Source organism: Hippopotamus amphibius, chromosome 9 (assembly GCF_030028045.1).
Source record: "Hippopotamus amphibius kiboko isolate mHipAmp2 chromosome 9, mHipAmp2.hap2, whole genome shotgun sequence".
NCBI classification, from domain to species: Eukaryota; Metazoa; Chordata; class Mammalia; order Artiodactyla; family Hippopotamidae; genus Hippopotamus; species Hippopotamus amphibius.
Window position 1 is genome coordinate 136,891,939 of NC_080194.1, and position 27,998 is coordinate 136,919,936.

Sequence of the window (27,998 nt, forward strand, 5' to 3'; positions counted from 1 at the left end):
GAGAATTGAAGAAACTTAAAAAGGAGGAGGCAAGGAAGGCCTGAGAAGCTGTGGGATCTTGAAAGCCAATTCGGCCTTTCCCTTGGAGATCTGGGACAGTGTGCCTCTGTGCTAACTTCTCTTCTCCTGTATCAAACCCAGACCTGCGGTTTAGGCGACCAGTTCAAGAAGATAATCCAAAGGCCTGATAATTATTGTGGTACCCAGACACCAACCAAATAAGGAAAGAAGATAAAGATGGAACGGCTTCCTCCATGACACCTGGGCCTTTAGGAGCTTCCCAGATGGGAAATTCAAGCCTTTAGCCAGGAGTGGAAACTGACGACAATGTAAATACTGAAGTAAAATTGGGCCTTTGCTACTGGTTGTTTTACAGCAGAAATGCTGATTTTTCCAGAAAAAAATATTTGAGATTTTCCAATAAAGAATGTTGTAATATTTGAACTAGTTCACAAAAACCTGGAAAGAGTTGTAGTTTATTTATTTATAAAATAAGTGAAATAAGCCTATAATTTTCTTTTTGTTGTTATTTATTTATTTATTTATTTATTTATTTATTTATTGGCTGTGTTGGGTCCTCGTTGCTGCAGGCTTTCTCTAGTCATGGCGAGCAGGGGCCATTCTTCGTTGTGGTACGCAGACTCTAGGCGTGCGGGCTTCAGTAGTTGCAGTATGAGGGCTCAGTAGTTGTGGCTTTCAGGCTCTAGAGCACAGGCACGGTAGTTGTGGCGCATGGGCTTAGTTGCTCTGAGGCATGTGGGATCTTCCCCGATCGGGGATGAAACCTATGTCCCCTGCTTTGGCAGTTGGATTCTTAACCACTGCACCATCAGGGAAGCCCCTGTAGTTTATTTTTAAGAGATATGTATATGAATTAATTGACACTTAGAAATCTCCCCTCCCCAAATTCCCAGGCCTGGCAAAGGTTTGGAGACTGGTGCTAAGACAAATGGTCCAGTCTGAATAAAAGTGTGACCCTCGATCAGGGATGTGAAGCTTCTGAACTGTGGAACCTGCATTTGTTCATGACTTTGAACTAAAAACATCCCCATGTTACCCAAAGGTGAGAGACAACTAGAGGTCTTGTCTATGAACTTTAGTGCATACCGAGTACTAGTCTTTGGATTGGACTGGGGTAGGGGTGTGTGGACTGGGACTCTACCCTTGTGAGGTTTTATACCATGATCATCAGAGTCTTATGTTGAACCAAACATGAAATCAGTGGTGATGTGTGTAATATATATATTGAATATGTATGTGTATGTATACCTGTGTATGTGTGTGTACATGTGCTTACATACATGTATAAAGCATTTTTTTTGCAGATTTGCTAAATGATTCACAAAGCATGTGAACTGAAGGGCCCAGCAGAAGAGTACAATTACCAAATTACTGAGGAGGGGAAATCTCCTCTTGAGTAATCATTGTCATGAAATCTAATTGGAACTGAATTTAGAAAACATTTAAGATGAATTTGAAATACAAACATCCAGTCAGTGCTCAGTCATTGGTTCACTTCTTCATTGACTTATTTGTTCATTAATTTAGTCATCAGCTGAATTAAGTTCTTTGGGTACCATCCTTGCGAGTGGTTGCTGGAAGTGTTTGTTCGTTCATTCATTCATTCAGCAAAGATGTGCCAAGTGGTGGTGAATAAGATAGTGCCCAAGTAAAGACACACAGTCTCTGTCCTCAGGTACTGTCTACCAGATCCTTTAGGCAGGAACTTAATAATTAAACTGAAATTAATTATAGCAGGTGCCATGAAGGAGAAGCCCAAGGGGCTATGGGAGAGTTCACTTGTCCCCGTGGGGTCAGTGAAGGCGGTCTGTGGAATTGATATTTGAAGGAATTTTCCCCCTCTGTGTTATCCTAATGCTGTTTGTGCTTCTTTGGCTTCTACATTGACATGTGAACTCCCCCTGGAAGCATCATTTTTGCTCACTTCCCATATGCTCAGGGCTTACATCCGGACTGCTTCTCCATTCAGCTCCCATCTCCACTTCAGGGCAGCCCCTGCTTCTCCTGGAGGTGAAAACACAGTAGAAAGAGCTAGTCTGCAGGTCTCACACACACGTTTGGATGTGTGTATCTTGAGATATAAGGAATACATTACTTTGCTAGGGCTGCCATCACCTGTAGCACAGACCGCAGGCTTAAACAACACGAATTCATGTTTTCACAGATCCAAAGGCTGGAAGTCAAAGGTCAAGGTGTCCACAGTTTGGTTTCACTCTGAGGCCTCTCTGTTTGGCCTGTACATGGCCTTCTTGCTGTGTCCTCACGTGGTCTTTCCTCTGTTCGCACACATCCTAGTGTATCTTTGTGTTCAGATTTCCTCTTCTTATAAGGACACCAGTTAGATTGGATTAGGACCCAACCTAATGGCTTCATTTTACCTACCTCACATCTTTAAAGGACTTACCTCCAAATATGGTTACATTCTGAGGTACCGGAGGTTAGAACTTCACTATATGAATTTTGGGTCAACACAGTTCAGCCCATAATACGGGAAACTCACCCGCAGTCCCACCAGGGCCTCTCATCAGGCAGCAAGGCTCTCCATGCTGGCTGCACCCAGGATCACACCAGGAGTCGTTGGAACCGCCAGACCCAGGCCCCGTGCTTGACCAACTAAATCAGGCTCCACACTTTTCCCTTAAAGCTTTCCAGATGGTTTCGGTGAGAAGCCAGGACTGAGAACAACCGAGCTGGAATCTAGAGTAGCTCTTTCTGAACTTGCTTGACCATGAAAGTCACCTGTGGCACTTATTAAACATGCAAATAGTGAGCTCAGAATATTGCATCGAAAACTTCTGGGGACATTGTCCATCCTCCTCTTCCAAAGCTTGTCTTAATTAGCTCAAAATGATAAAAGTAACATATGCCTTCCAAGAGTCACCTGAAAGCTGGATAATCCTGTAGTTTTAAGTATTAAAAAAGGACAGCCTCTCCTGAATTTCTGCAGGGTCTGATGCTTCAAATGGCCTCAGTGAATGGCCCGATTCCTTTTTTATGGGGCAATGAGATGATTTTGTGTGAAATCCACTTATAAAATGATTATAAAAACATCATATGACTGACGTTTTTATAATCTTTGAATTGAGGACAGGTGGTAAGAATGAAGCTCATTAATAGACACTGTCTCTCAGTAAGGTAGCACTTAATGGTACCTCCCTAAATTCTCACAGTGGAAACTTTTTCATAGCATTTATGCATCCGATCAGTGGTGAGACAGACCACTGGGAGGAGCTCGGGTATGGAGCAGAGGGGCCCCTACTTTGCTCACGAGTGCGCCTGCCTGAGAAAAAGTTAACGCCTTACACCTGTGTGCTGTTGCAATCCACACAGTGCTTTCCCCACTTCCATCACCTGAGGCTCTCATTATAAAACAGATTCTAGGGAATTCCCTGGCGGTCCAGTGGTTAGGACTCAGCGCCCTCACTGCCAGGATCCTGTGTTCTATCCCTGGTTGAGGAACTAAGATCCTGCCTGCCACACTGCATGGCCAAAAAAAAAAAAAAAGACTCTGATATTCTAGTTTGTGAGTTCAGAGATGAAGCCCAAGAGTCTGCATTTCTATTTGGTGCCATGGGTCTGAGGACCACACCCTGAGTAGTATGACTTTAGGGCTCCTCCATATTTTTTTAAATTTTATCTTCATAACAACAGTATATACTGTTAACACATTTTTCAAAACACATTCACTTTTTTCCCCTCATTTGAATCTCATGACATTATTGCTGTAAGACAACTGATGCAAGTATTATGATCTCCGTTTGACAGGCGGAAGCTTAGGCACACACAGGTTAAGTGACTTGTCTGAGGTCTCATAGCTAGTGAGTGGCAAAATTGAGGACTGGGTTTTCTTTGATCCAGAGGTTCTCAGACATGGGCAAAGATCAGAACCAACTGGAGGGCTTGTTAAAATACAGATCCTGAGCCCAACCCAGAGTTTCAGACACATTATCTCTGGAACGGGTTCTAAGAATCTGCATTTCTAGCAAGTCCCCCCTTATGCTGATGTTGAGTGACTGTCTCTGTGATACTGTGATTTATAACCAAAATACAGGCCTCATATATATTTGGCCTTCGCCTATAGTTCCTTGCTCAAAGCTCCCCAAATCCTTGCAATTTCCTAAGCATTGAGTGATAAAAGTGTCTCTTTGCTCTGTGAATGAGGTGACAAAAGCACCTGCGAAGCACCTAAGGTTGGGGGCCAACTATGTGACTAGAGGGTTGGGATTTTCACTCCCACCCCCTTGACTTCTGGGAAGGGGAAAGGGGCTTGAAATTGAATCAATCGCCATTGGCCAAAGATTTAGTCAAACATAACTATGCAATGAAGTTGTCTTAAAAACCCAAAAGGAGATTTTGCCCTTCTTTTTGGAGAGCTTCCTCGTGGGGGAAACAAATCACTCCTGTGTGCCCCCATGCCTGGCCCCAAGCTCCGGGAGGACAGAGGCTCCTTTGCGTAGGGCCTCGCCCGACGTCTCTCTCCGTCCGGCTGTTGACTTGTATCCTTTAATATCTTCATAATAATACATCGGTGATCTAGGGAGGAAATGGGCTTCCCTGAGCTCCGTGAGCCATTCTAGCAAATTAATCAAACCCAAGGAGGGGACTGTGAGAATGTCTGATTTACAGCGAGTCAGTCACACGTGTGGGTAACACCCTGGCTTGTGACTCGCATCCGAACAGGAGGGTGGTCTTTTGGGACTGAGCCCTTTACCTGTGGAATCTGATTCTGTCTCTGGGTAAATGACGTCAGAACTGAGCTGAATTCTGGAGGATCCTGCCTGCGACTGAGAATTGCTTGCTCTTGATGTGAGGGAGCCTCCACACACGTAACACCTTGGAATGGGGTCCGGGAACCCTTTTCAGTCTCAAAGGACAGCGTTCTTTGAGAACCCTCTGCCCCTGATATTCATCCTTTTTGGGGGGTGTGTGTGTGATTTTATTATTTTTATAATCAGTACTGTCACAACAGTGCACTACTAAGTCCTTGCAAGGCGCCACGCACCCCAAGTGTTTTACATGCGTTACATAATGGTTTAGAACACAAGCATACCTTCTTCTTAACCCTTGGGTTCTGCTGTTGAATTTTGAGCATAATTTAAAGTTTGATAAAAGAACACATAGTGTCATTAATCTTCAGTATTTTTGATCAGTCAAATAACGTTGCCCCATCACTCCATGCTAAAGGTTTGCGTGGGTGTCTGGAACACTCCATCAGCTCCCACCCTTCCTTGTCTTCAAAGCCGTGGCTGGCTGTCCTGGCAAAGCCAGCCTTCCCACTTTAGGAAATGGTGTCACTTAGAAACTCTTGTCTAACGAAGAGTATTTATGTCTCAGGGAAATTCTTGTCAAGATTGCAGACACTCATCTCCAAATAAGAAAGTGAGTATCATTTAATGAAGCAAGCAGTGGGTTTCTCAAGCCTCTTCAGGTAGCCGTTCCACGTAACTGTCTCCAGCATCCTGAGAACACAGGGGGAGCTCAATGAACAGCGGAGGATGTGATTTTTATCCCTGCTTTCTTGCAAACGATGCTGTCCTTGGATGGCTCATCATTGATGCTACTGAGTCATCACACTCCCAAATCTTTACCCCACCCTAGGTCTAGACCCAGTTTCCTCAGGGAAGTGTTTGCTTGGCTATCCCACAACGTCTACTGTCTACCGTGCCAGGCACTGCGAGGGGTGCTGGGAATGTTTCTCATGGCCTGGCCCTCGCTAAGGGCCAGGCAGGATGATGAGCCTGGGTTTAGAGTGTGGGCTCTGGAAGTATATCATCTGGGCCCAAATCCTTATCCTGTTATGATTGTGTGGCTTCAGGCAAGTTACTTAGCTTCCCTGGACTTTGGTTTTCTTCATTGTAAAATGGGATTATCATGGTGCAACCTCATGGTATTGTAGCAGAGTAAACACGTAGAAAGCATTTGAAACACTGTCTAGGACACGGTAGGCAGTCAATAAATCCTAGTTATTAACAAGCATTTTACATCCACTCTGTTAATCACAACTACCCTGGCGTTGTATTAATACTGCCTATTTTAGAGATGAATTAAGACACTGGATATACGACTTGCCTAAGGTCATATAGCTAGTGATCAGGAATTCAGGTTTAACTTTCTCTGACGCCAAATCCCGTTAACCCCTTTACTAAGCCTTCGGAGTAAATAATGAACACCTTCCTTCTTCATCTGAATTCTCAATTATTTAAAGCCCACGACCACCTTAGCATAGAATCTCAATCCTTGACTGGGCCTGGCCGAGTCAAGTGCAATATGGATTTGGGACAAAGGTCAAGAGAGAGAGAACTTCTGGCTCTCAAAAGGTCTTCACACCACAAGAGGGATGCTGTGAACCCTGTACTGCCCCCGGGAGAATTTCTTCCCTGTCGGTTGCTGTGTAGTCTCTTGCAGGTAAGCCAAAGGGGGAATTCAGGCCACAGATGTTTTCTTCGGTCCCTTTATCTTCCTCTTGTCACTTTAGTCATAATGCGGCATGGAAGTCACGCAGTTTCGTGTCTGTTCCATTCACTGAATCTTTGTTCTGCTGTTATTTTTAAAATTCAAGGAAATTCATTTGTAAACATCCCAAGCCTCATTTACTGTCCTCCTGCCAACACCAACTAGAGCAAAAATCAGTCTGCGTCTCACCACCATCTAGCTGTGTGGGCTTGTGGCCTAGGATTCAGGAGGGAAGTCACGACTAAGCTGTGGGCCTGTGATCAAGGCCCGATGGGGCTGACTGGTGGTGGGGGCGGAGCCCCTAGAGGAGAGAGAGCTTTGCAGGTTTTTAAAGACTCAACTTCATTTTAAATATTGCCATTTAAGTTCACAGTATAACCCTGGAGGCTCAGGTGGGAAAGAGCAGAGCTGGGGATCCAGGGCTCTACATTATAAAGGCAGACAGGGTGAGTGGTTCTCTGGATTGACCTAGATTTGAATACCAATTACACCAAGGAATTTGAGACCTCAGGTAAGCGACTTTAACTTTGCAGTGCCTCGGTTTCCTTATCAGTAAAAAGAGATGAGTATCTCTGTAAGATTTTTGTGAGGACTAATTAAAATAATGCATATTAAACCACTAAAATTCCTAGTAAATAGTAACCAAGAAATTTTATCATGAGATCAGGTTCTATGTCACCAGCTGTCATTTCTGGGAAGACCCTCCCCTTCTACAGATTTTAGTTTTCTTGTCTGTAAAATGAGGCTAAGCCTAGACGTTCCTGAAGTTTCCTCCAGTTCCGTCTGGGATCCTCTGTTGAAGGGTAGCTTGAAAGCATACAACTCTGCCCCTAGTGGTTTGTAGCTCTTATTTCTAGAAACCATACACAATCGCTCAGACTGCTATCAAGCATTCCCTCCCATTTCCGTTGCTTCCCTCCAAGCTCTCTCCAGGGCCCCGGCCAGACTGCAAACAGCAGCTCCCTCAGATTCGTTATGTCCTAGGATATGATGCTCGGTACAAGGCTTTCCCTTAGTGCTCCTTTTAATGATTTTATTAGTATAGTCACAAGTTTGATGTCTACAGCACATTGATAACATTGCTAGATACAAATATTTTAAATAAGTAAAGTGTGTAAGAGTGTCAAGTTTTAAAACGTCCGCTCTGAGTGATCATGCATTTCCCATGCATTTGCATCTGCACCCCAAAACTGCACAATTCAATCTGTGCTTATCTTCCCTGGGTTTCGGTGTGTGCCTCAGCTAGGTCTGGGCAGGAGTGTGGTGCCTTTTTGCACACCCAGACTTACAAGAGCCTTGGTTGTGAACTCAGGCATTCCACGGAGCATGGTGGCAACACTGGGTTTTGCTCTGGTTCAGGTAAAAACCCAGTTACTGACTATTGCTTGTGTGAGCCACCTGCTCCCCCAAGGGCTTGGGTGTATTGATCTCCCTGCGTGAGTCCAGCAGGCAGTTTCCGTACCCGTGTTTCCGCCCTGGGGGCAGAGTCTAGAAATGAGGTGTGCAGTCTTCCAACATGCTGTCGGTGATATAGCTGGAACCAAGATGGGATTCGTAGTAACTCTTTTCATCAAAAGTATTAACAGTCCAAGCAACAACCTGTATGCCTTTAGCTGACCACTTCTTCAAGTAGTCCCTGGAGAAAGAGGAAACACCAGCCTTGTCAAAATAACGCCAACTGTCCCCGGAATCTATAATGGTCACTAAGCATGGTGCTTGCTGAGGACTAATAATACCCAGAAAGAGCCTCTTAACCGGCCTCTGCACCGCAGCCAGAGGGTGTTCCAAACCCAGCACGAGCGCCTCCTCCTCACTGCTGCAACTTTAAACACTGGCCACTCGCAGAAGACCACCCACTCCCCTCTCCCCAGGGCCCCAACCCCGACTGGAGGCTGTTCTTGGCCTAGCCCCACTGTCTCTTGGGCCTCATCTTACGCCACACTCTCCCTTTCTTTTCTGTGCTGTGTTCTTTTCTGTGTGTGTACTGACTTCTCTTGCAATTCCTTGAAAGGACCAGGCTCCTTCCTGCCACAACATTTGTGCATGTGTTTCCCCCTCTGATTTGGATCTCCGCCCCCGCCCCCCTCAATGCCTACTCACCCATCAGATCTTAGCTCAGTGGTTACTTCCTGGGGATATCTTCCTTGATTCCCTTGACTGGGAAAAATTAAACAGTGCATGTGCACCGTTTTCTCTTACACAGCATTTATCTCAGCTGTACTTTTATATTTATTGGATTTCTATTTGATTAGCATCTATCTCTTCCATGTGACTATAAGCTCCATGAGGGCAGACCACGGCTTGCTTTCTTTACCACAGCCTCTTCTGCTTCTCAATATAATACCTTGCAATACTGTAGGCATACACCAAACATTCACTGAACTGAATGCACACATGCCAGTAATAATATGAAACATACAACGATAACTACCTGAAGTACATAGCTATAAAACTGCCAAAATAAAGACTCAGAGATTGCTAGCAGGTTAGGGACTGGGAAGTTTCCTGGAAGCAATGGAACAGAGCTTGCAATACACGGGGGAGCAGGAGGAAAACTGGGACAGATGAGGCAGGGGCCCACAAGACGGCCTCACTGTGGTTCTGCTCTGGACTCTATGTTGGTTTTTAAAAGGGGTCAATCACAAGGAAATACAATCTCTCTGTCTCTCTGTCTGTTGTCATAGTTTGGCATGTTTATTTTTTCTTTAAAATGCACTAAAAACCAAGAATATTTGATCAACTTGTTTTGGAAACAGTGAAATATGCCTGAACTCTTCCCACCTAAGAAGCTAGTGGCATTTCAGCTTAATAAAGGCACAGTGGGATTTGTGGGTGGGAAGCAATCCGGGTGTCTGCTACTAATCCTCCCTTTCCAGGAAGAACATTCAGGAAATGGGTCAGGAGAAGATAAAAAATCTTTCAACTTACGGGGATACAAAATCCTTCTGTATGAGGAAAGCTGAAATTCCACACAGGTACCACAAGATATTATGCATACTCCAATCGAGCAAAATGTCCATTACCACAAACACGCAGTGTTTCCAGAATATATCGAAGCGTGGTTTCCCATCTCCTGTATGGCTAAGGCTCCAAGGTCTGTGAATTAAAGCTGTTACTACATTCTGATCTGCTTGTCTCATCTGAAAGGAATTTTGGAAAATAAAGCAATTATCATATCTTAAGTCCAACACCTCTCCTTTGATCTTTAGGGTTAGCCAGTGTACTCACTCTGTACAAAGTCATAGATGGTACGCTGCCTCCCATGTCTACTAAATAAGTACTCCATCATAAGCCCTTTGAGAAAATAATGTGTTGGATGTAACGCATTTAATGTATAGTATAAATAAGAACACTTCCTCCACAATCATCTTTAAAATGAGAACATTATAATCTCAGGGTCAAATTTTAATAATGTCACAAAGAGTAACTTTCAATTGGATATTGATTTAAATTATGGCCAGAGATAATTAGAACGCAATGAGGATGGAACCATGATCATTTCAAGATGGGCTGGTTAGCTTTTGATCCTTTTTAGAGAAAATGGCTGAAAAAAAGTTGTGGGGATGGTGAAATGGGGTTAGAAGGAAGTGAGAAGAGAGAGGAGAGACGTGGGGGCAAGGATGAGGCCAGCGCAACAGACAAACGGGGGACATGGATGGAATTCTCTTAGTCTGTGCTGTGTGCTACTCTGGGAAACGTCTCATACACTGTGAAGGCCTCTGGTCAAGGAAGTTCAGGAAACACTGATCCAAATGTCTGAAAGCCCCATGAAACTATTCATCTCAATGATAGTTTATATCCCAGTGGGCTATACCCTTACTGCAAAATTTTAAATATATGCTGTGTTGGTCACAGTTGAAGAACAAACTCATTGTTTCACAAACTGGTAAATAAAGGGCAAGATTAAGCATTTATTTGCCTACTGGGTAGTTAAACACGCATAGCTAATACATGAAGAAGAAATGATAGACTTAAAATATTGACATTTTAAAACCTCTAGTAGGGACTTCCCTGGTGGTCCAGTGGCTAAGACTCCACACTCCTGGAGGGGACCCAGGTTCAGTTCCTGGTCAGAGAACTAGATCCCACAGGCCACAACTAAAAGATCCAGCATGCCACAATGAAGATCCCACATGCCATAACTAAGACGTGGTGCAGCCAAATAAATAAATATTTTCAAAAAAAATAAAAAATAAAAGTAAAATCCCTAGTAAATTGCCAGAGCTGACCATTGGCAACACCAGCAGCTGCTGACAACACAATGAGTCAACCAGACACATGATGGAAAAAGACCCTCGCCTGTGAAATTATCTTGCCAAGAATAACTGAACCTTATCTGATCAAGCCTTAGCTCTCACTACCAATTTATAGGAAATATAGAGAGAAGATTGGATTGTGGCATAATTAGCAAAATCCAGACTTGGGTATATAAACTCTACAAAACTACCTGGTTTCTTCAATAAATACATCACAAGGGAGGACAAAATGTGCAGGTTTTAAGATTTAAGACTATAACATGAAGCTTTTATTTGGATCCTGATTCAAATGAACAATTTGTAAAACAAAACAAAACAAAAAACTATTTATGATATTTCTGAAACAAATGAAAATTTATCCATTGGATATTTGATGATCTTAAGGACTTCTTATTAATGGTTTTAGATGGGATAACAATATTATGGTTATGTTTAAAAAAAGGAATCACTTTTTAAAGATACTTAGTGCACTTTTATGGATGAAATGATATGATGTCTGAAATCTGCTTCAAAATAACCCTGGGGATAGATGGGGACATGGATGAAACAAGCTGGATTATGGTTAAAGGAGGACATACTGTACTATCTACATATTTGCATATTTCAAATTATGCATATATTAAGTTCTCTATAAGTAACACTTATTTTTTTAAAAAGTATATCTTGCTGTTACTTAGTGAGATGTAGAAATAGATAATTCTTTCTATTCTGAGAATGTTTACCAAAGTAATCTGAATGAGGCTATAAACAACATGAAAGAAGGAGCTAAAAAGGAATCACGGTATTTTAAAATGGGGTACGAGTACCTTCCCCTTCCTGAATTTCTGTTAATTTAAAAGAGGAGTCTCTTAACTGGGTCAGTTCAGTTTAACGGGCATCTATCTTATGCTTATTTAGCCCACTGCCAACGAAGATAATTATTATACAACAAAAACCCAGAGTTTTACCTTATAGATAACTTCTGGCAAGAAAGAGCAGACGATACTATTATTGTACAGTTGAGGAAACTCCATATATGCTTTCTTTAGAGCGTCAGTAGCCTGTAAAACAGAGAGATTCATGTATTTAAAATCTATTAAAATGTAGTCCCAGCCAGTAACTACAGTAACTACTATATATTAAGTACAACTCTATTAAATACATTGGAAGTTTACTAATCTATGGGGATGTTCAAAGGTGTGTTGGTAGGTTGCTTACCCATTAGGATGCATTTTAAACTCACATCAGCAGTAAGAAAGAAGCTGGGGTACTGCTGCTTTACTATTTTGTCGAGAGGCTCACCTCCTTCTGTCATTATTTGGGAAAGTATGGCAGACTACAGGCCAGTGCAGGCTGGAAGCAAAATTTTAAAATCTTTTCCTTATATTTTAGTTTAGCCACTAGGCAAGGTCCTTCTATACCTACAACTCTATCACCCTCTGCCTCTCCTAGCTGAAGCAGGAGTCAACCAGTCTGGGAACTAGAAATGGTAGATCTTCTCAGTCCAGGTGCCTGAGAGGAAATGTCAGCCTCCACCAACATGAAGGGAGAAGCAATGGGACAAGCGAGAAACTGGGAAGGGCCGCAAGTCTCCCAGCTCTCCCCAAGATGGGCACAAGTTCTTTTTTGTGGTAGTCCAGCTACTAAATGAAGAAGAAATCACAGAATTAAAATACTGATAACTTGTAATCTCTAGTGAATTAACAGATGTGGCCACTGAGCAACAGCAGCACCTAACAACAGAGGTGACCAGATGTCAGGTGGAACGTAATGTTGCTACGTCCTAATTCTTGAAATAGCCCTAACTGGTAAGTCACACATATCCTATAACCAAATATAAGCTACTAAACGCATTCCAAAAAATAAAAAAGGACACAGAAATTATTCATGTCGTGCTTCCCCTTCCGTAATATGATGGAGTGTGAGCTATAGAGCCGAAGTCGTTTCCTTGCTGTGAACTAACGTGCACTGTGTGTGATGCTTCATCTACATTCATCTCATTCTCACAACAACCCTACGTGGTCATTTCTTATATTGCTCCCATTTTGCCCACAAGGAAACAGAAGCTTATCAAGGTTAAGGTTACACTGTAGTAAGTGACAGAGTTTAATCACAATCTCCAAAGCCCGTGATCTTGGCTCCGGTACTCTACTGTTTCTAATTTGCTGCCAACACTTGTTCCTTTACTCTCTCATTTTGCTGAATTAGATCACCATGTTCTACCCAGTGCTGCCCAAACCATCTGTGAGCACCCAATCAGAAAGCTCAAATAGCTGGATAAAAAAAAAAAAAGTCTGCCTCCTCCCTCACCCCTCTTTATTCTAAGAAAATGAGCAGGAAGAAGATCAGAACACCATGGGTGAAATGCAGGGCCTATCAGGGTTCCCAAACGTGGGCTGTTATCATCCATGAAACCCGAGGTGCTCATTAAAAATACATGTTCCGTGACCCCGCAACCCTAGCCATTTTCTATATTTAACCGCTGGGTGGTATGGTCTAAGAATCTGTATTTTTAATATGTATTCCTGGTGATTCTGATATAGACAGACTAAAAAACCCAGACATATAGAACTGTCAGTTTACCAGAAGAATAAACTAGCCAGAATATCACTCTCCTCTTTCTTCAAAAATGGAAGTTTATTGTACTTAAGTTAGAGGCTCATATTTCAGGTTTTAACAACTGGTTTCAACAATATCCTTGGATTAATTAAAAAAAAAGTTGCTATCATCAGAACCCTCCATCAGTAGACAGCCATTACTGATTATAATTATTGCTGGGGCAAAATATCCAAGTTGTACAAATGCAGAAAAATGTATTTGTACTTGAAAAGCTGCTTATAAGAGAACAAATGTAATCTGAACCACGTTTTCCCATTGATTTCCATTGCAATAATGTGTTTTTATGAGTAAAAGTATATGTTCTAAAATTTAAGCAAATTTTGACTGTAAAACATATTTTAAGAAATTATAATAAATAAAAGTATAACTACTCAAGTCATAGAATAACAAAACTATACATAAGGGATAGAAATGATACAAAAGGGATAAATCTTTGTACAAGATAAATATCCTCTTAGCTATCAGAAGCTTTAAATATAGGAGTTTTCTTTAAATTCAGTCCATTGTTGTCTAAGACTTATCAACCAGATGCAAGTGGTCTTGCGTCCAACCCCTAAAGCCCTTTTTATGAGGTTACTCGAGTGGTCTGTTCAAGAAGTGCCTCTTTACTGTTTATTTAATATCTTTTGTGAATGTTTTATGCAAATAAGAGAAACCTGACTCTTCTAGTTGTCGAATACTGGGAACTGTTACATGGTTCCACCAAAGGTTAAAAGGTTAAAAAGGTTCCATAATTCACTGTTTCCTTGAAGACGTAGACTTCTGCACTGTAAACTTCCATTAAGCAAATGTAATTTGTAAAAATAATTCAAGAAGAAAATATAAATAATAAAATATATAGTTAATTTTGGAACAGGCTAGCGATTAAATAAAGCTTTTCAAAAGTGCAGTGTCTATGGTAGAAACTGTACCATATTTGCATGGCCCTTGACATCAAAGAAGATTGTGAGGTTATGGTTTAGGCACTCTGCAACGGCTTCTCTCAGGGTAGGGATCTTTTCATCAGGGAAATCATTCCTACAAGAGAGGGAAAAGGAATAGTACGTTGCAGGAAAAAGGAAAAGATAAAAGTTTAGTGAAACAGACATTTGACAAATGTCTCCCAAACAAAGGAAAAGAGTGTTTTCCCCAACTTTCTTTCTCTAATCATACCAATGTCCAAGGATAATATGTTCTAAAACCAAATTAAAGATATTCTTGGCTAAGAACAGCAACAACAAAAATCATTTACTTTTTAGGCAATCACTGGATTTATAATATAATTAGTAAGGCTACTCACTAAAGGGCAGAGTATATGCCTTCTCTGGAGAACTCAGTGACAAATTTTAAGACTGCAATTTCCCTAATAGAACCTTATGCAGGAGAGATTCCTAGCAAAATACACACCTGTTAACTGTATTGTTGTGCATTTAAGTGTAACTGATTAAAATAATTTTCTAATACATAGGTTTCTGAAAAAGAAAAGGAAAGTTAAGTGCCTGACACATAAGAAATCAGCTTTTCTCACACAACGAAACTTCACTCTACATGACTTAACTTATGCTAATTCAACTGTATTATTTCAGCTGTAAGATCTCGGTTTCAAAAAAGATAAACAGCGGAGGGAATTCTGCCAGCCATTCTATTCAGTGACTATTCCCTGGGAATCAGAGACATGGATTTGCTCTTCCTCTGGCCAGTCTCAGCTTCCACGCTCCCCTCTTTAGGATGAGCATTCTACCACACTGAGGGTAATTCTGGAGACATTTTTCCTACTTTCCCTTCAACACAGTCTCTGAACACAAGCCAGCTGTTTGGTATTCAAGCAAAGAAAAGGCAACCTTTCAACTATGCAACAAAGACGGGTTCGGTTAAAGGCATTCAGGTGGTATATTGGCACTGATATCATGCCTTCTTAAAGTATTTTAAGGGTGATGCTAACCCTAAACATTTTTTGCTTCAAGTGCTGACTTTGAACTTGACATCTTATGAGCTACAATGTCACTGTAATATTAAAATCTTGCCTACAGCAGAGCAATGAAATATCTGTAACAATAGAGAGCAACTCCAGCAGCCTGGACTCAGACCTTTCAAGTGTTATCGATATTCTTTCTAACATATGACTATCTTTGGCTGATTTTTAATGTCTTCCAGTTCCTAGGAAAATAAAGTCTGAATCATCTTTTAGGGAGGACTATAACTTAATCACCAGGTCAAATAAATTGACCAGAGAATTGATACGACATGAATTACAATAAGAACGCATTTTTCAGTATTACAAAGAAGATAGGAGAGGTTAAGATCAAAATAACCACATTTCAAAGTATATTACTTAATCCAGATACCAATTCCAAGGTGTTCATAGTTGTTAATGGTGGGAAGGGCATGGGCTCTGTGGTCACATACAGCTGAGAAACACTAAACAAAAGGCACGAACTGACTGACCTGAACCGTTTATCCTCAAGGGGAACGTCTAAAGTGTAGTGTTTGGATCTTATCTGATCATAGAACCCTTTTCTTTCGGAACATCTTATAGGATGAGTTCTGATACACACACACACACACGTTTATATGACAGTACAAAGTAACTGTCATGTTAGAGTACTGTCTTGAGAATAATTCTGAAGCCAAATTTGGCCTCAGTGGGAAAAGCTGAAAACCATTCGTGCCATATTTCTGTCGTTCCTGGCACCTGTTCATTACTTGGGAAACCTGTACACAGTTGAAAACAAAACACAACAGAACAACTCTCCCGGAGCAGAAGATGTAATCAGAAGGTGCTAGTGTCTTTCTGTGGTCTTCAACACAAGCTGAAAGATATGTTAGGTGACATTACACCACTTACCTTAATCTGTGATTTGCTGCAGCATTAAGCTTCCTAATTTGTTCAAATGTCAAATCACACAATTGACCGGTGCCGTCAGTCGTCCTGTCCACTGTGCTGTCGTGCATTAAGACAGGAATCCCATCAGAAGTAAACTCAAGGTCCAGCTCCACGCCTGCTGCTCCATTCTTAGCTGCCTTAACAAAAACACGAACAATATTAATGTCAAGTGGCCACAGATGTCATTTCGCAATCTAAACACTCAAGACGACCAACAGGGCTGGCTAAGTAAACAGTTTCTCTGTTTCTATTCCCTTCCTATACCAAACAGCAACCCGTTTCTCTTTTTCATGGATGTTAACTTTACTTCAATGTCTACACTTACAGATTCTCTAAAAGCTTCACTTTCCCCACTTTTCTCACTCTCAGAGTGAGAAGATTTCTGGAATGTGTCTTCTCTGGTTGCGAATGTAAAGTTTGAGGGGCCATGCTCCTCTGAGACACACTATCCAACGCTTGCTTCCTTGGCTTCTTTGTCATAATGAAGACATGAAACGCTCATTATGATGAAGACTTTAAAGTTAAAAAAAAATTTTTAATGATGCAAACATACATTGCAAACACACATAGTAGCATACAGCAAAAAAAAAAAAAAAAAAGACTTAACGGATGTTAACATTTTGCCATATTTCCTTCAATCTCTCGCTGCCCTAAAACTATAATAGCTATTATTTATTGAGCCTTTTGTATTTGTCAGGTACTATTCTAACTGCTTTATTTATTTTTTTATAAATTTATTTATTTATTTATTGGTTGTGTTGGGTCTTCGTTGCTGTGAGAGGGCTTTCTCTAATTGTGGCGAGTGGGGGCTACTCTTCATTAAGGGATGTGGGTTTCTCATTGCAGTGGCTTCTCTTGTTGTAGAGCAAGGCTCTAGAGCACAGACTCAGCAGTTGTGGCACATGGGCTTAGTTGCTCTGCAGCATATGGGATCTTCCTGGACCAGGGAGATCGAACCCGTGTCCCCTGCACTGGCAGGCGAGTTCTTTTTTTTTTATTTCTTTTTTTTTTTAAAGAACTTTTATTGAGATATAATTGACATACAATGAACTGCATATATTTAAAGTCTACAACTTGATATTTTTTTTCTTATTAGCAATGCATACATGGCAATCCCAATCTCCCAATTCATTCCCCACCCCCAACTTTCTCCTCTTGGTGTCTATATGTTTATTCTCTACATCTGTGTCTCTGTTTCTGCCTTGCAAACTGGTTGATCTGTACCATTTTTCTAGATTCTGCATATATGTGTTAATATATATTTGTTTTTCTCTTTCTGACTTACTTCACTTTGTATGACAGTCTCTAGGTCCATCCACGTCTCTACAAATGTCCCAATTTCGTTCCTTTCTATGGCTGAGTAATATTCCATTGTATATACGTACCACATCTTCTTTATCCATTCATCTGTTGATGGACATCTGCTTCCATGACTTGGCTACTGTCAACAGTGCTGCAATGAACACTGGGGTGCATGTGTCTTTTTGAATTATAGTGTTCTCTAGGTATATGCCCAGGAGTGGGATTGCTGGGTTATATGGTAATTCTACTCTTAGTTTTTCAAGGAACCTCCATGCTGTTCTCCATAGTGGCTGTATCAATTTACATTTCCACCAACAGTGCAAGAGGGTTCCATTTTCTCCATACCCTCTCCAGCATTTATTGTTTGTAGATTTTCTGATGATGCCCATTTTAACTGGTGTGAGGTGATACCTCACTGTAGTTTTGATTTGCATTTCTCTAATAATTAGTGATGTTGAGCTGCTTTTCATGTGCCTCTTGGCCATCTGTATGTCTTCTTTGGAGAAATGCCTATTTAGGTTGCTGGCAGGCAGATTCTTAACCATTGCACCACCAGGGAAGTCCTAACTGCTTTAAATGTATTAACTCATTTGATCCTCACAACCTTTCAGAAAGTACTACTAATATGCTCATTTTCAGATAAGGAAACAGAGAGATTAAGAAACTTGCTCTGGGTTACAGAAACTAGAACACGGTAGAGGCTACACTCTTAACCACATGACTTTATTATCACACTATACAGACTTAAGTACCCGTAAACAACATATAGCACTGCACTAGTGCACAGTAAGCATTCAATAAACATTACCCATTGTTATTGTGTTTTTTAAACATTTTTTAATTGTAAATAGTCAAATTTATTAATTATGTCCTTTATAGGTCGAGATTTGTCTATCTTATTTAAATCCTTTCTTACCCCCACTTATAAAGATAAACAACTCTATTTTTTGCTAGGCTTCAAAGTTTGATATTCACATATATGACCAAGATTTCCCCCTTTAAAAATTCCAGTTCCATCACTAACTGGCTATGTCATCTAATTACTAATATTACTCTAGCCTCCATTTCATCATTTTTATGATGATACTTCTTTAATGATCTTAACAGTTGTTGTGAGGATTTAGAAACAATGTATGTAAATTAGCAAGCTTGGTGCCTGACTCAGAGGTGGCACCCTATATAACCTATCATGACTAAAAAACACTTATGCCTCAGCAAAAAAAGTCATTATATAAGATGTAATGCTTGGGCTTCCTAGGTGGCACGGTGGTTGAGAATCTGCCTGCCAGTGCAGGGGACACGGGTTCAATCCCTGCTCCAGGAAGATCCCACATGCCGCGCAACAACTAAGCCTGTGTGTCACAACTATTGAGCCTGCGCTCTAGAGCCCGTGAGCCACAACTATTGAGCCCGTGTGCGGCAACTACTGAAGCCCACACACCTAGAGCCCGTGCTCCGCAACAAGAGAAGCCACAGCAATGAGGAGACCGAGCACCACAACCAAGAGTAGCCCCCGCTCACCACAACTAGAGAAATCCTGTGTGCAGCAATGAAGACCCAATGTAGCCAATAAATAAATTAAATAAACAAATAAATTAAAAAAAAAGAGGTAATGCTTACATCTACACTGACTAAAAAAGCTACATCTTTTTATAAGATTAAAAGGTATATCTTTTCTAAGTTAAAGATAATAATGCACTGCTAAATTAACATGGTTATATATTTTATAACATAAAACAAGATCACATTTCCAGTATTCACAGTGCCTCTCTCTCACTGTAATACAAATGTTAACCTTATTCCTCGATGCTGGTAATTAGGTTCAATTATACTTTTATTCATTAGGGCCATCTTTATTTGGCTACAAAAAAAAAAAAAACAGTGAGACTGATTTTTTAGCAAGCATACTAAAGATAGAGTTTGTCTTTTCTTTTATTAAGACCAAAAACCAAAGTTCTATAAAAGAATCACCATATTAGAGCTTCTTAGACCAGATCTTCTAATGACTGCATTCAACTTTCTTTCCCAATACTTTTGTTATTCCAGTTAGAGGCAAAAAGATAAACACCTGAATCTAATTCACATATTAGTATACACTTCATACTCACCTTTTCATTTTTTCAAGAAATTTCTCATAGCAGTATTTTTCTTCTAAACATACACAGTTCACACAAACTAGTCTACATAAATACTGTAATTTTATTAAAATTTTACTTAATATACTAGTTTGAAAGTATACTAGTAGTTTAGGAATAGAATAGTATAGTATAGCATAGCATAGCACAGTAATAGAAATCAGATCAATGACTGCCTTGGGGCAGAGGCAGGAGCAGGTGTTAACTCCAAAAAGAACACAAAGGAACATTCTAGGGTGATGGAAATGGATTGAGCTGGTGGCTACCCAGGTGTATATATTTATCAAAACTCATCAAACTGTATACTGAAAATGTATCCTTTATTGTATGTAAATTATACTTTGACAAAGTTTATTTAAAAAGTGTCTGCTTTAATAAAGTCACTATATTTATATGCCTTTGAGATACTATTCACATACCATAAAATTCAACCATTTAAAGTATACAATTCAATGGCTTTTTTTTTTTTTAACATATTTGCAGTTGTGCAACCATCACCATAATCAATTTCTGAACATCTTCATCACCCCAGAAAGAAACCCCATACCCAATAGCAGTCAGTCCCCACTTCTCTCTCCAACCCTCCCAGTCCCTGGCAACTACTAATCTACTTCTTTCTCCATGGCTTTGCCTATTCTAGACATTTCATTTAATAGAATTATATAATATGCAGTCTTCTGTGACTAGCTTCTTTACTTGGCATACTGTCTTCATGGTTCATTCATGTTATAACATGTATGGGAACTTCATTCCTTTTTCTTGCTAAATAATATTCCATTGTGTGGATATACCACATTTTATTTATCCCTTCATCAGCTAATGGATATTTCTGTTGTTTCCACTTTTTGGCTATTATGAATAATGCTATGAACATTCCTGTACAAATTGTTGCACACTGCATGTTTTCAATTCTTTTGAGTATATACCCAGGAATGGAACTGCTGGTTCCGACAGTAATTCTATATTTAACCTTTTGAGGAACCGCCAGACTAGTTTCCCACCATCAGTGTATGAAGGTTCCAAATTCTCCGTAATCATGCCAATACTTCTTTATGTCTGTCTGTTTGATTACAGCTGTCCTAGCGGGTATGAAGTGGTATTTCACTGTGGTTTTGATTTGCATTCTTCTGATGGCTGATAATGTTGAGTATCTTTTCTGATAGCCTTACTGGCAGTTTGTACATCATTATTCTTCCAGCAAACACTTACCTAGTGCCTACTATATATCAGGCACTGTTCTAAGCAGTGAGGAGAGTGGGGAGCAGGAAAGAAAAGGAACGTGGATATTATGTTTTAGTGGGGAGAAAGAGACTATAAACATGTTACATGTATTATGATAGTGATAAATGTCTGAAAAAGAAAATAGAGGGTAATGTGAAAGTTAAGGCAGGTGGGAGTAATGAGACAAGGCAATCAGGGAAGGCCCCTTTAAGAATATGACATCTGAGCTGCAACCTTAGTGATAAAAGGGAATCAACAATACAAAGATCCAGGGCAAAAGTTTTTTAAGTAGAAGAAATGGCAAGTTTAATACAAAGGCCACAAGGTAGGAAGGAGCCATAACGTATTCATTGCCTACCCAGATCTATTCCCTTTCTTCTTCCCTGCTGGTAGAGGGCTGTTCTTGCCCCAGTGTTCAGCTTTCTCCTCTGCTGTAAGTGGACTCTAACCAATCCCTCCATGTGTGTGTCAGAGACAGTGCGAGAGAGAGACTGACTGACTTCTGGGAAAGACTTATGGAGAGGGAGTGGAGTCTTCTTGAGGTTGGATGCTGATATGCAAGAATGGGAATCCTGGGGCTGCAACGGCCAGCAGGCAACTACCATGAGGGCTAGTACCTACGCTGCAGGTGGCTGAGCAGATAGATCACCAGAAAATGAGTCCTCCACGATCACAAATTGAACAGCTGAATAACCCATCCTGGAAGTCACCTCTCCCCCACACACCTTGTTATGTGGTATAGTCCCCTTATTGTCTGAAATAATTGAAGTTAGATTCTCTATTACATGAAGCCAAAAGCATCATTAACAGACACCTAAGATGGTTTAAACAGAGAGAGTAGGGGCTTTGAGAAAGGTTCAAAATAGAAAGGTATTTTGATTTTACCTAATTGCCATAGAAAAACCACTGGAGGGTTTTAAATATGGGCAGGATATAATCTGAATTATACTTCTAAAGCTGCACTCTGTCCCCTCTATTGAGAGTGGGCTGTGGGTTTAATTTCATGCTTCTGTCACTGTTTATAATTGTGACTCTGCTTTTGGAATGCATTCATTTCACCTCTCAAGTTTTTCCTCTCTGTCTATTCTATAATCTACCAGAAATTCTACCACTGTCAGAATGTCTTCCCTGATTTTTTACATAACAGAATGTTTAAGAATATATGAGCTGCAAACAAGCAAAGGGAGGAAGAACAGAACAAAAAACAAACACTGAAGGAAATAAACTACATATTTCTTTTGAAGTCAAAAGGGAGGACTCGACCTTATCTTCTGCAGTCTGTATCACCTGTCCTCAGCAGCTAAATTCTATCACAGCTAAAAAGTTCATTGATAATGACCTTATATTCGAACAAGCTAAATTACATCTCATTTCCTCTTAAAACCAGGAATCGGGGACTTTCCTGGTGGCGCAGTGGTTAAGAATCCACCTGCCAATGCAGGGGACACAGGTTCGATCCCTGGTCCAGGAAGATCCCACATGCCACGGAGCAACTAAGCCCGTTCACCACAACTACAGAGCCCACATGCCACAACTACTAGAGACTGTGCTCTGCAACAAAAGAAGCCACCGCAATAAGAAGCCCGCGCACTGCAATGAAAATAGCCCCCGCTCACCGCAGCAACAGAAAGCCCCTGTGCAACAATGAAGACCCAACACAGCCAAATAAATAAATAAAGTTAAAAAAAACAACAACAACCAGAAATGACCTTGGCACAATGTTATTTATCATAATTACATATATTAAAGACATGCCCAACCTAAATATACAAGACATGAATGGAATTTAGCTATAATTCCCTTGCAACACAACATGTATTCCCTTGCAATATATGTATGTGTACTTCCCATACATACTTCCTCATTTAATATGACATATTCAGTCAGACATGTTCCTGGCCAAATCACGTCAGCCACTGGTAAATACTTATGAGTACCTGCTGTGCTCAGTTAACACTGAGTTACATTGATACTTTAAGGGAACTTACACAAAGGTAAGTTGAAATGGAAGCCAATAACAATTACATGCCTTTTCCCCTATAGTAATTATCATTTCTTTTCATGACAATTCTGTTTCCTGTGTAGCTATGTTACTTCATCCCACCTCTGAGTTTAAGTTTAGAAGGTAACATACATTCTTCAATATCTTTAGATTTATTTTTAAGCAGAATGCTAAAAGAGCAGCTCTGTCTCCCGTCACAAAGAATTAAGTGGAAAGAAGCATAAAAGATACATTTGGTTTATAAACAGTCAGGTGCCCTTCACCAAATTAAAGGATGCCTTTCCGACCCCCTTCCTCTTCAGACTTAAACTTTTTACCTTTACTTTGAGATGATTTTAAAGAATCAAGCCATCTTTAGATTCTTGGCCTAAAGTGCTTACATTTATGGAGGTCTTATCATGGGCCAAGCACTTTATGTGGACTATTTCACTGAATCACAACCTATTAGGTGGAATCAACCTTATCCCCATTTTACAGATGAGGAAACTAAGGTCAGAGCTGGGATGGACCAGAGTGAGGAAAGGTACACTAGGGTGCCTTGCTTGCTACATCCTACCCATGACTGTGACTGGGACAAAGAGCGCTTAAGTAACTTGTTCATTACACAATACTGTCTGTCCCTAGCTGGACAAAGAAAGGACAGCCAGTCCAAATTTTACATTCTGGAACATACTCTAATCTACGATAAAAAGCATTGGGGCTTGGAATCAGAAGGCTGAATCTGAGAAGGAGCTGGATGTATTTCAGCCAGTTTTCCTATCTACTCAATGTGAAAATAATGTTTCAGAGAAATGAGAGGATCAGATATATTTCCACAGATGCAAAAGTGCCTAGACAACTGCAAAGCTCTCTTACTATGCAAGCTGTCATTATGAAGTCTGGAAACTGCCATGAGAGCCTTGTGAAAAGGGGAGGCAGAAATTATCGGGAGTCCCGCGACCCGTGCTGTCTGACCAGGGGGAAAGGTGATAAGGCAATGACCTGGATAATTTGGAGGACAAGTAGAGACAGCACCTGTGAAGGTGATCCATTTGGAATACATGAGCTAACCACTGACCAAGACTCTACTTAACCTGGCCACATTTCCTGCTTCATTCACACACCAGCCTTTGTTTGGTCTCTTGAAGGCCAGCCACATACTGTCTATTCTGTTACATGAGAATGCCAACATCATTCCCACACCTCAGGACCTTTGCACTGTTCACTTTTCCTGGAGCACTTTTCCCTATTTCTTCATTGCGCTCATCGCTCTCTTTAAGTACCTCATTTTTGTGTTCACTTGTCTAAGGCCTGTCTCCCGACTTCAATGCAAGCTCTGTGAGCGCAGGGATCCCTTCTGTCTGGTTCGTGACTATCCTCGGTGCCCGGCACATAGCAAATAGGTAAGTATTTGCAGTGTTCTATAATACTTGAGTCGGGAGATTTTCCGGAACTGAGACGGATGGAGGGCCACTATTCCTTGCGGGCCAAAGGGGAAGTGGTAAGGCTCTCCTGAAAAGGCTGGGAAGCTTCGGAAGGACAGAGAGAAGTCCCAGCTCCCAGGAGGGGCGCAGGGGCGGGAGGCGTCGGGGGGCTCACCTGCCGAATGGCCGCCAGCGTGTTCTCGGGCGCGTCGTGGCTGCCGCCGCGGTGGGCGATGGCGGAGACGCGGTCCCGGGGCTTGAGCACCTGCATGGCCCTGCGGAAGGGCAAGGGCTCAAAGCTGAAGAGGCGCAGCAGGAGGTAGAGGCTGCCGGTGAAGAGGCAGGCATTGAAGGGACTGCGCGTCACCAGCAGCAGCAGCAGCAGCATGAAGGAGAAGGGGCCCATGAGGCCCCCCTGTTCCTCCCACAGCCACATGCCGGCGCCCGCACCGGCACGGACGGCAGTCCCGGGCCCGCCGGGCTCCCCGGACAGGAGACCGAGAAGCTAGGACGAGAGCCCAAAGCGCTGGCCCCGACGGGCACCCCTTGAGTAGACCAGCGCCGCACAATGGCGGCGGCGGCTATTTCCGGAGAAGGAGCCAGAGGTCCAGCCAATCAGGGCCTGGGATGGCCAGAGCTCGGGGCGGAGCCGCTGCCTAGGCAACGGAGGCGGCCGCGCCCAGCGGGCGTTCCAAAGGGGCATCGGCTTATTCTGCGGTCCGGACTTCGACCCGGGCTTTCAAACTCTAGAAGGGGAGGGAGATAAGAGCGGCCTTACGGTCGTAGGACTGAAAAGAATCTTAATGACTCCTTTTTGCTATCAAGGAGACTGCCCAGGGAACTTTGAAGGGGCGGGACGCTTACACTATCTATGAATTCAATTCAAGATAGGCGAACGCCAGTCCAGATACTCAGGACAACAGCCAGTGAACAGGACCGACAGGATTCCTGCTCTCATGGGGCTTCCATTCTCGTGGGGGAAAATCACAGTGTTAGAGGGTACAGCTAGCATTTCTAGAGCACATAACCACGTTCCAGGTTCCGGGACTGCAAGTGCTTCATGCGGTATTTAGTCTCACAGCAGCCTCAGTTGGGTATTTTCTCCGGAGACTGAATTCAGTTGACTGTAGAAGGACTTTTTTTTTTTCAGATTCTGAGGGAGTGAAATAACATATCAAAGGAGGCATAATCAGATTATAAAGCTGGAAGGGATTTTAATAATGCCCTCATTTTATACATGAGGAAACTGAGGCCGGAAGTGAACTGAACTGAGCCAATAATGGCAGTCAGGAATGACATCATGCCACCCCAGTTTTATGCCATGAATTTTCCACTGCTACTCCTTTCTAACCTCCTGCTCAGGGCTAATGATGGGGCTTCGGTACTTGGCACTGCAAGTATTACCTCAGTTGTTCCTGGCAACCAACCTCGTGATAGGCACTTTTGAAACTCTTATTTTACATATGAAAGAAAAGGCTCTTTAAATAAACTCAAAATGGATTAAAGACCTAAACGTAAGGCCAGACACTATAAAACTCCTGGAGGAAAACATAGGCAGAACACTCTATGACATACATCAAAGCAAGATCCTTTTGGACCCACCTCCTAGAATCATGGAAATAAAATCAAGAATAAACAAATGGGACCTAATGAAACTTAAAAGTTTTGCACAGCGAAAGAAACCACAAACAAGACAGGAAGACAACCCTCAGAATGGGAGGAAATACTTGCCAATGAAGCAACGGACAAAGGATTAATCTCCAAAATATATAAGCAGCTCATGCAGCTTAATGCCAAAAAAGCAAATAACCTAATCCACAAATGGGCAGAAGCCCTAGACATTTCTCCAAAGAAGACATACAGATGGCTAACAAACACGTGAAAAGATGCTCAACATCACTAATCATTAGAGAAATGCAAGTCAAAGCCCCAATGAGGTATCACTTCACACCAGTCAGAAGGGCCATCATCAAAACATCTAGGAACAATAAATGTTGGAGAGGGTGCGGAGAAAAGGGAACTCTCCTGCACTGTTGGTGGGAATGTAAGCTGGTACAGCCACTATGGAAAACAGTTTGAGATTCCTTAAAAAACTAAAAATGGAACTACCGTATGACCCAGCAATCCTACTACTGGGCATATACCCAGAGCAAGCCATAATCCAAAAAGAAACATGCACCGTAATGTTCGTTGCAGCACTATTTACAATAGCCAGGACATGGAAGCAACCTAAATGTCCATCAATAGATGAATGGATAAAGAAGATGTGGCACATATATACAATGGAATATTACTCAGCCATAAACAGGAATGAAATTGAACTATATGTAGTGAGGTGGATAGACCTAGAAACTATCATACAGAGTGAAGTAAGCCAGAAAGAGAAAAATGAATACCATATGCTAACACATATATATGGAATCTGAAGAAATAGTACTGATGAACCCAGTGATAGGGCAAGAGTGGAGATACAGAAGTAGAGAATGGACTTGAGGACACGGGGCTGGGGTAGGGGGTGAAAGGGAAGCTGGGACGAAGTGAGAGAGTAGCATAGACATATTTACACTACCAACTGTAAAATAGATAGCTAGTGGGAAGTTGCTATATAACAAAAGGAGATCAACTTGATGATGGGAGATGCCTTAGAGGGCCAGGACAGGGAGGGTGGGAGGGAGTCGCGGGAGGGAGGGTATATGGGGATATGTGTATAAATACAGCTGATTCACTTTGGTGTACCTCAAAAACTGGTACAAGAGTGTAAAGCAAATATATTACAATAAAGAGCTTTAAAAAAAAAAAAGGCATGGGAAAGGGGGTCAGTAAGAAAGGCAGAAGGTAGGGCCAATTTAGAAAATGGAAAGGGGCTGCTAAATCATATTTTGGAAATGCCAGCAAAGAACTGGCAGTTTCCATCTGCCTCTACGAGGATTACTAGCCACTGCAGCCACTGACCTTCAATACATCCTGAAAGGAGTTCAGGGTGGAGATCAGGAATGAGGCACTCTGTGCTTTGGGGAAAACTGGCAGAACAAGCCTTTAGATGGTTAGGTATTCTCAGAGGATTTTATGAGCTCAATTCTTGGATCTCCCTATATCTAGAAAAGCACTAAAATCATTAACAGTGACATCCACTCCTCGCGACAAGCAGAAGCCTCTGCCAAAACATGTGCTGGGTTGCACAGATTCCTCTTCGCTAAAACTGTTACCAAGTCCAAGCTCGCGCTGCTCGCTGCATGACAGGCCAACGAGTCGGAGACGAAGTGTTGAGGCAAGGAAAACGACTATTTGGAAAGCCAGCAAACCGACACAGCAGACTAGTGTCTTCAATAAACCATCTTATCCGGTCTGGATGCCAGTTTGTTTTATAGAATCAGAGAGGGAGTGGCTGTGAGGAAGTAAAGTTAAAGGGCCCCTCAGTCTTACAAAACATCTCCCTGAATGACTGTGAGGGGATGTGTTAGTTAATTTCAGCCATTCACACAGGTGGGCAGGGCAGATTGTCTGCCTATGAGCTGTACAGAGGCACTTTAGTTTAACATTCAGGCAGAGAGGCACTGTTCCCTGATGCAGGCCATCATTTATGAGTATAATAACAAAAGCAGCAAAAAGCAAAGGTTAAAGTCAAAGAAACAGATCTAACGTGGAGTCCGATTTAGCTCTACACGGTTACAAAACCAAGTATAACACTGACCTCTCCCCCTACCTCCTCAGAGCAGGGTCTCAGAGCTACCTGAAATGCTGTCT

The 27,998-nt window shown here is 41.7% G+C and overlaps 2 protein-coding genes across 7 annotated transcripts in view; one reads left to right on the plus strand and one right to left on the minus strand.

Moving 5' to 3' along the window:
- TMC5 (transmembrane channel like 5) overlaps positions 1-456 on the plus strand; it is a 44,565-nt gene extending 44,109 nt beyond the window's left edge. For all 4 annotated transcript variants that reach the window (XM_057749711.1, XM_057749713.1, XM_057749712.1 and 1 more), the window contains one exon: positions 142-456. In XM_057749711.1, coding sequence (XP_057605694.1) covers positions 142-188 — 47 coding nt within the window. In that variant the 3' untranslated portion in view covers positions 189-456. The remainder of the gene's footprint in view (positions 1-141) is intronic.
- Positions 457-7,480: 7,024 nt separating this feature from the next.
- GDE1 (glycerophosphodiester phosphodiesterase 1) lies at positions 7,481-24,836 on the minus strand. 3 transcript variants are annotated; one of them, XM_057750715.1, is made up of 7 exons: positions 24,430-24,830; positions 21,208-21,340; positions 16,153-16,324; positions 14,240-14,345; positions 11,678-11,770; positions 9,403-9,614; positions 7,494-8,110 (listed from the first exon to the last, which is right to left on the minus strand). In XM_057750715.1, the coding sequence occupies exons 1-7, from the start codon at positions 24,688-24,690 to the stop codon at positions 7,963-7,965; spliced, it is 1,125 nt and encodes a 374-aa protein (XP_057606698.1). In that variant the 5' UTR covers positions 24,691-24,830; the 3' UTR covers positions 7,494-7,962. The 3 variants fall into 3 exon arrangements, with proteins under 3 accessions (XP_057606696.1, XP_057606697.1, XP_057606698.1); XM_057750713.1 differs by lacking the exon at positions 21,208-21,340 and having other exon boundaries at positions 7,481-8,110; positions 16,153-16,328; positions 24,430-24,836; XM_057750714.1 differs by lacking the exon at positions 21,208-21,340 and having other exon boundaries at positions 7,481-8,110; positions 24,430-24,559.
- Positions 24,837-27,998: the final 3,162 nt, after the last annotated feature.

Bases quoted from the DNA above. Each gene is read 5' to 3' on its own strand.
- GDE1 (XM_057750715.1), bottom strand. From the start codon at position 24,690: ATGTGGCTGTGGGAGGAACAGGGGGGCCTCATGGGCCCCTTCTCCTTC. The intron at 16,325-21,207 runs GTAGGCAATGAA...TTGTTAAGGCAG, and splicing joins AAGAAAGGGAATAGATCTGG to CTAAGAATGGAGCAGCAGGC. The intron at 9,615-11,677 runs GTAAAACTCTGG...AATTCCTTTCAG, and splicing joins TGCCAGAAGTTATCTATAAG to ATGAGACAAGCAGATCAGAA.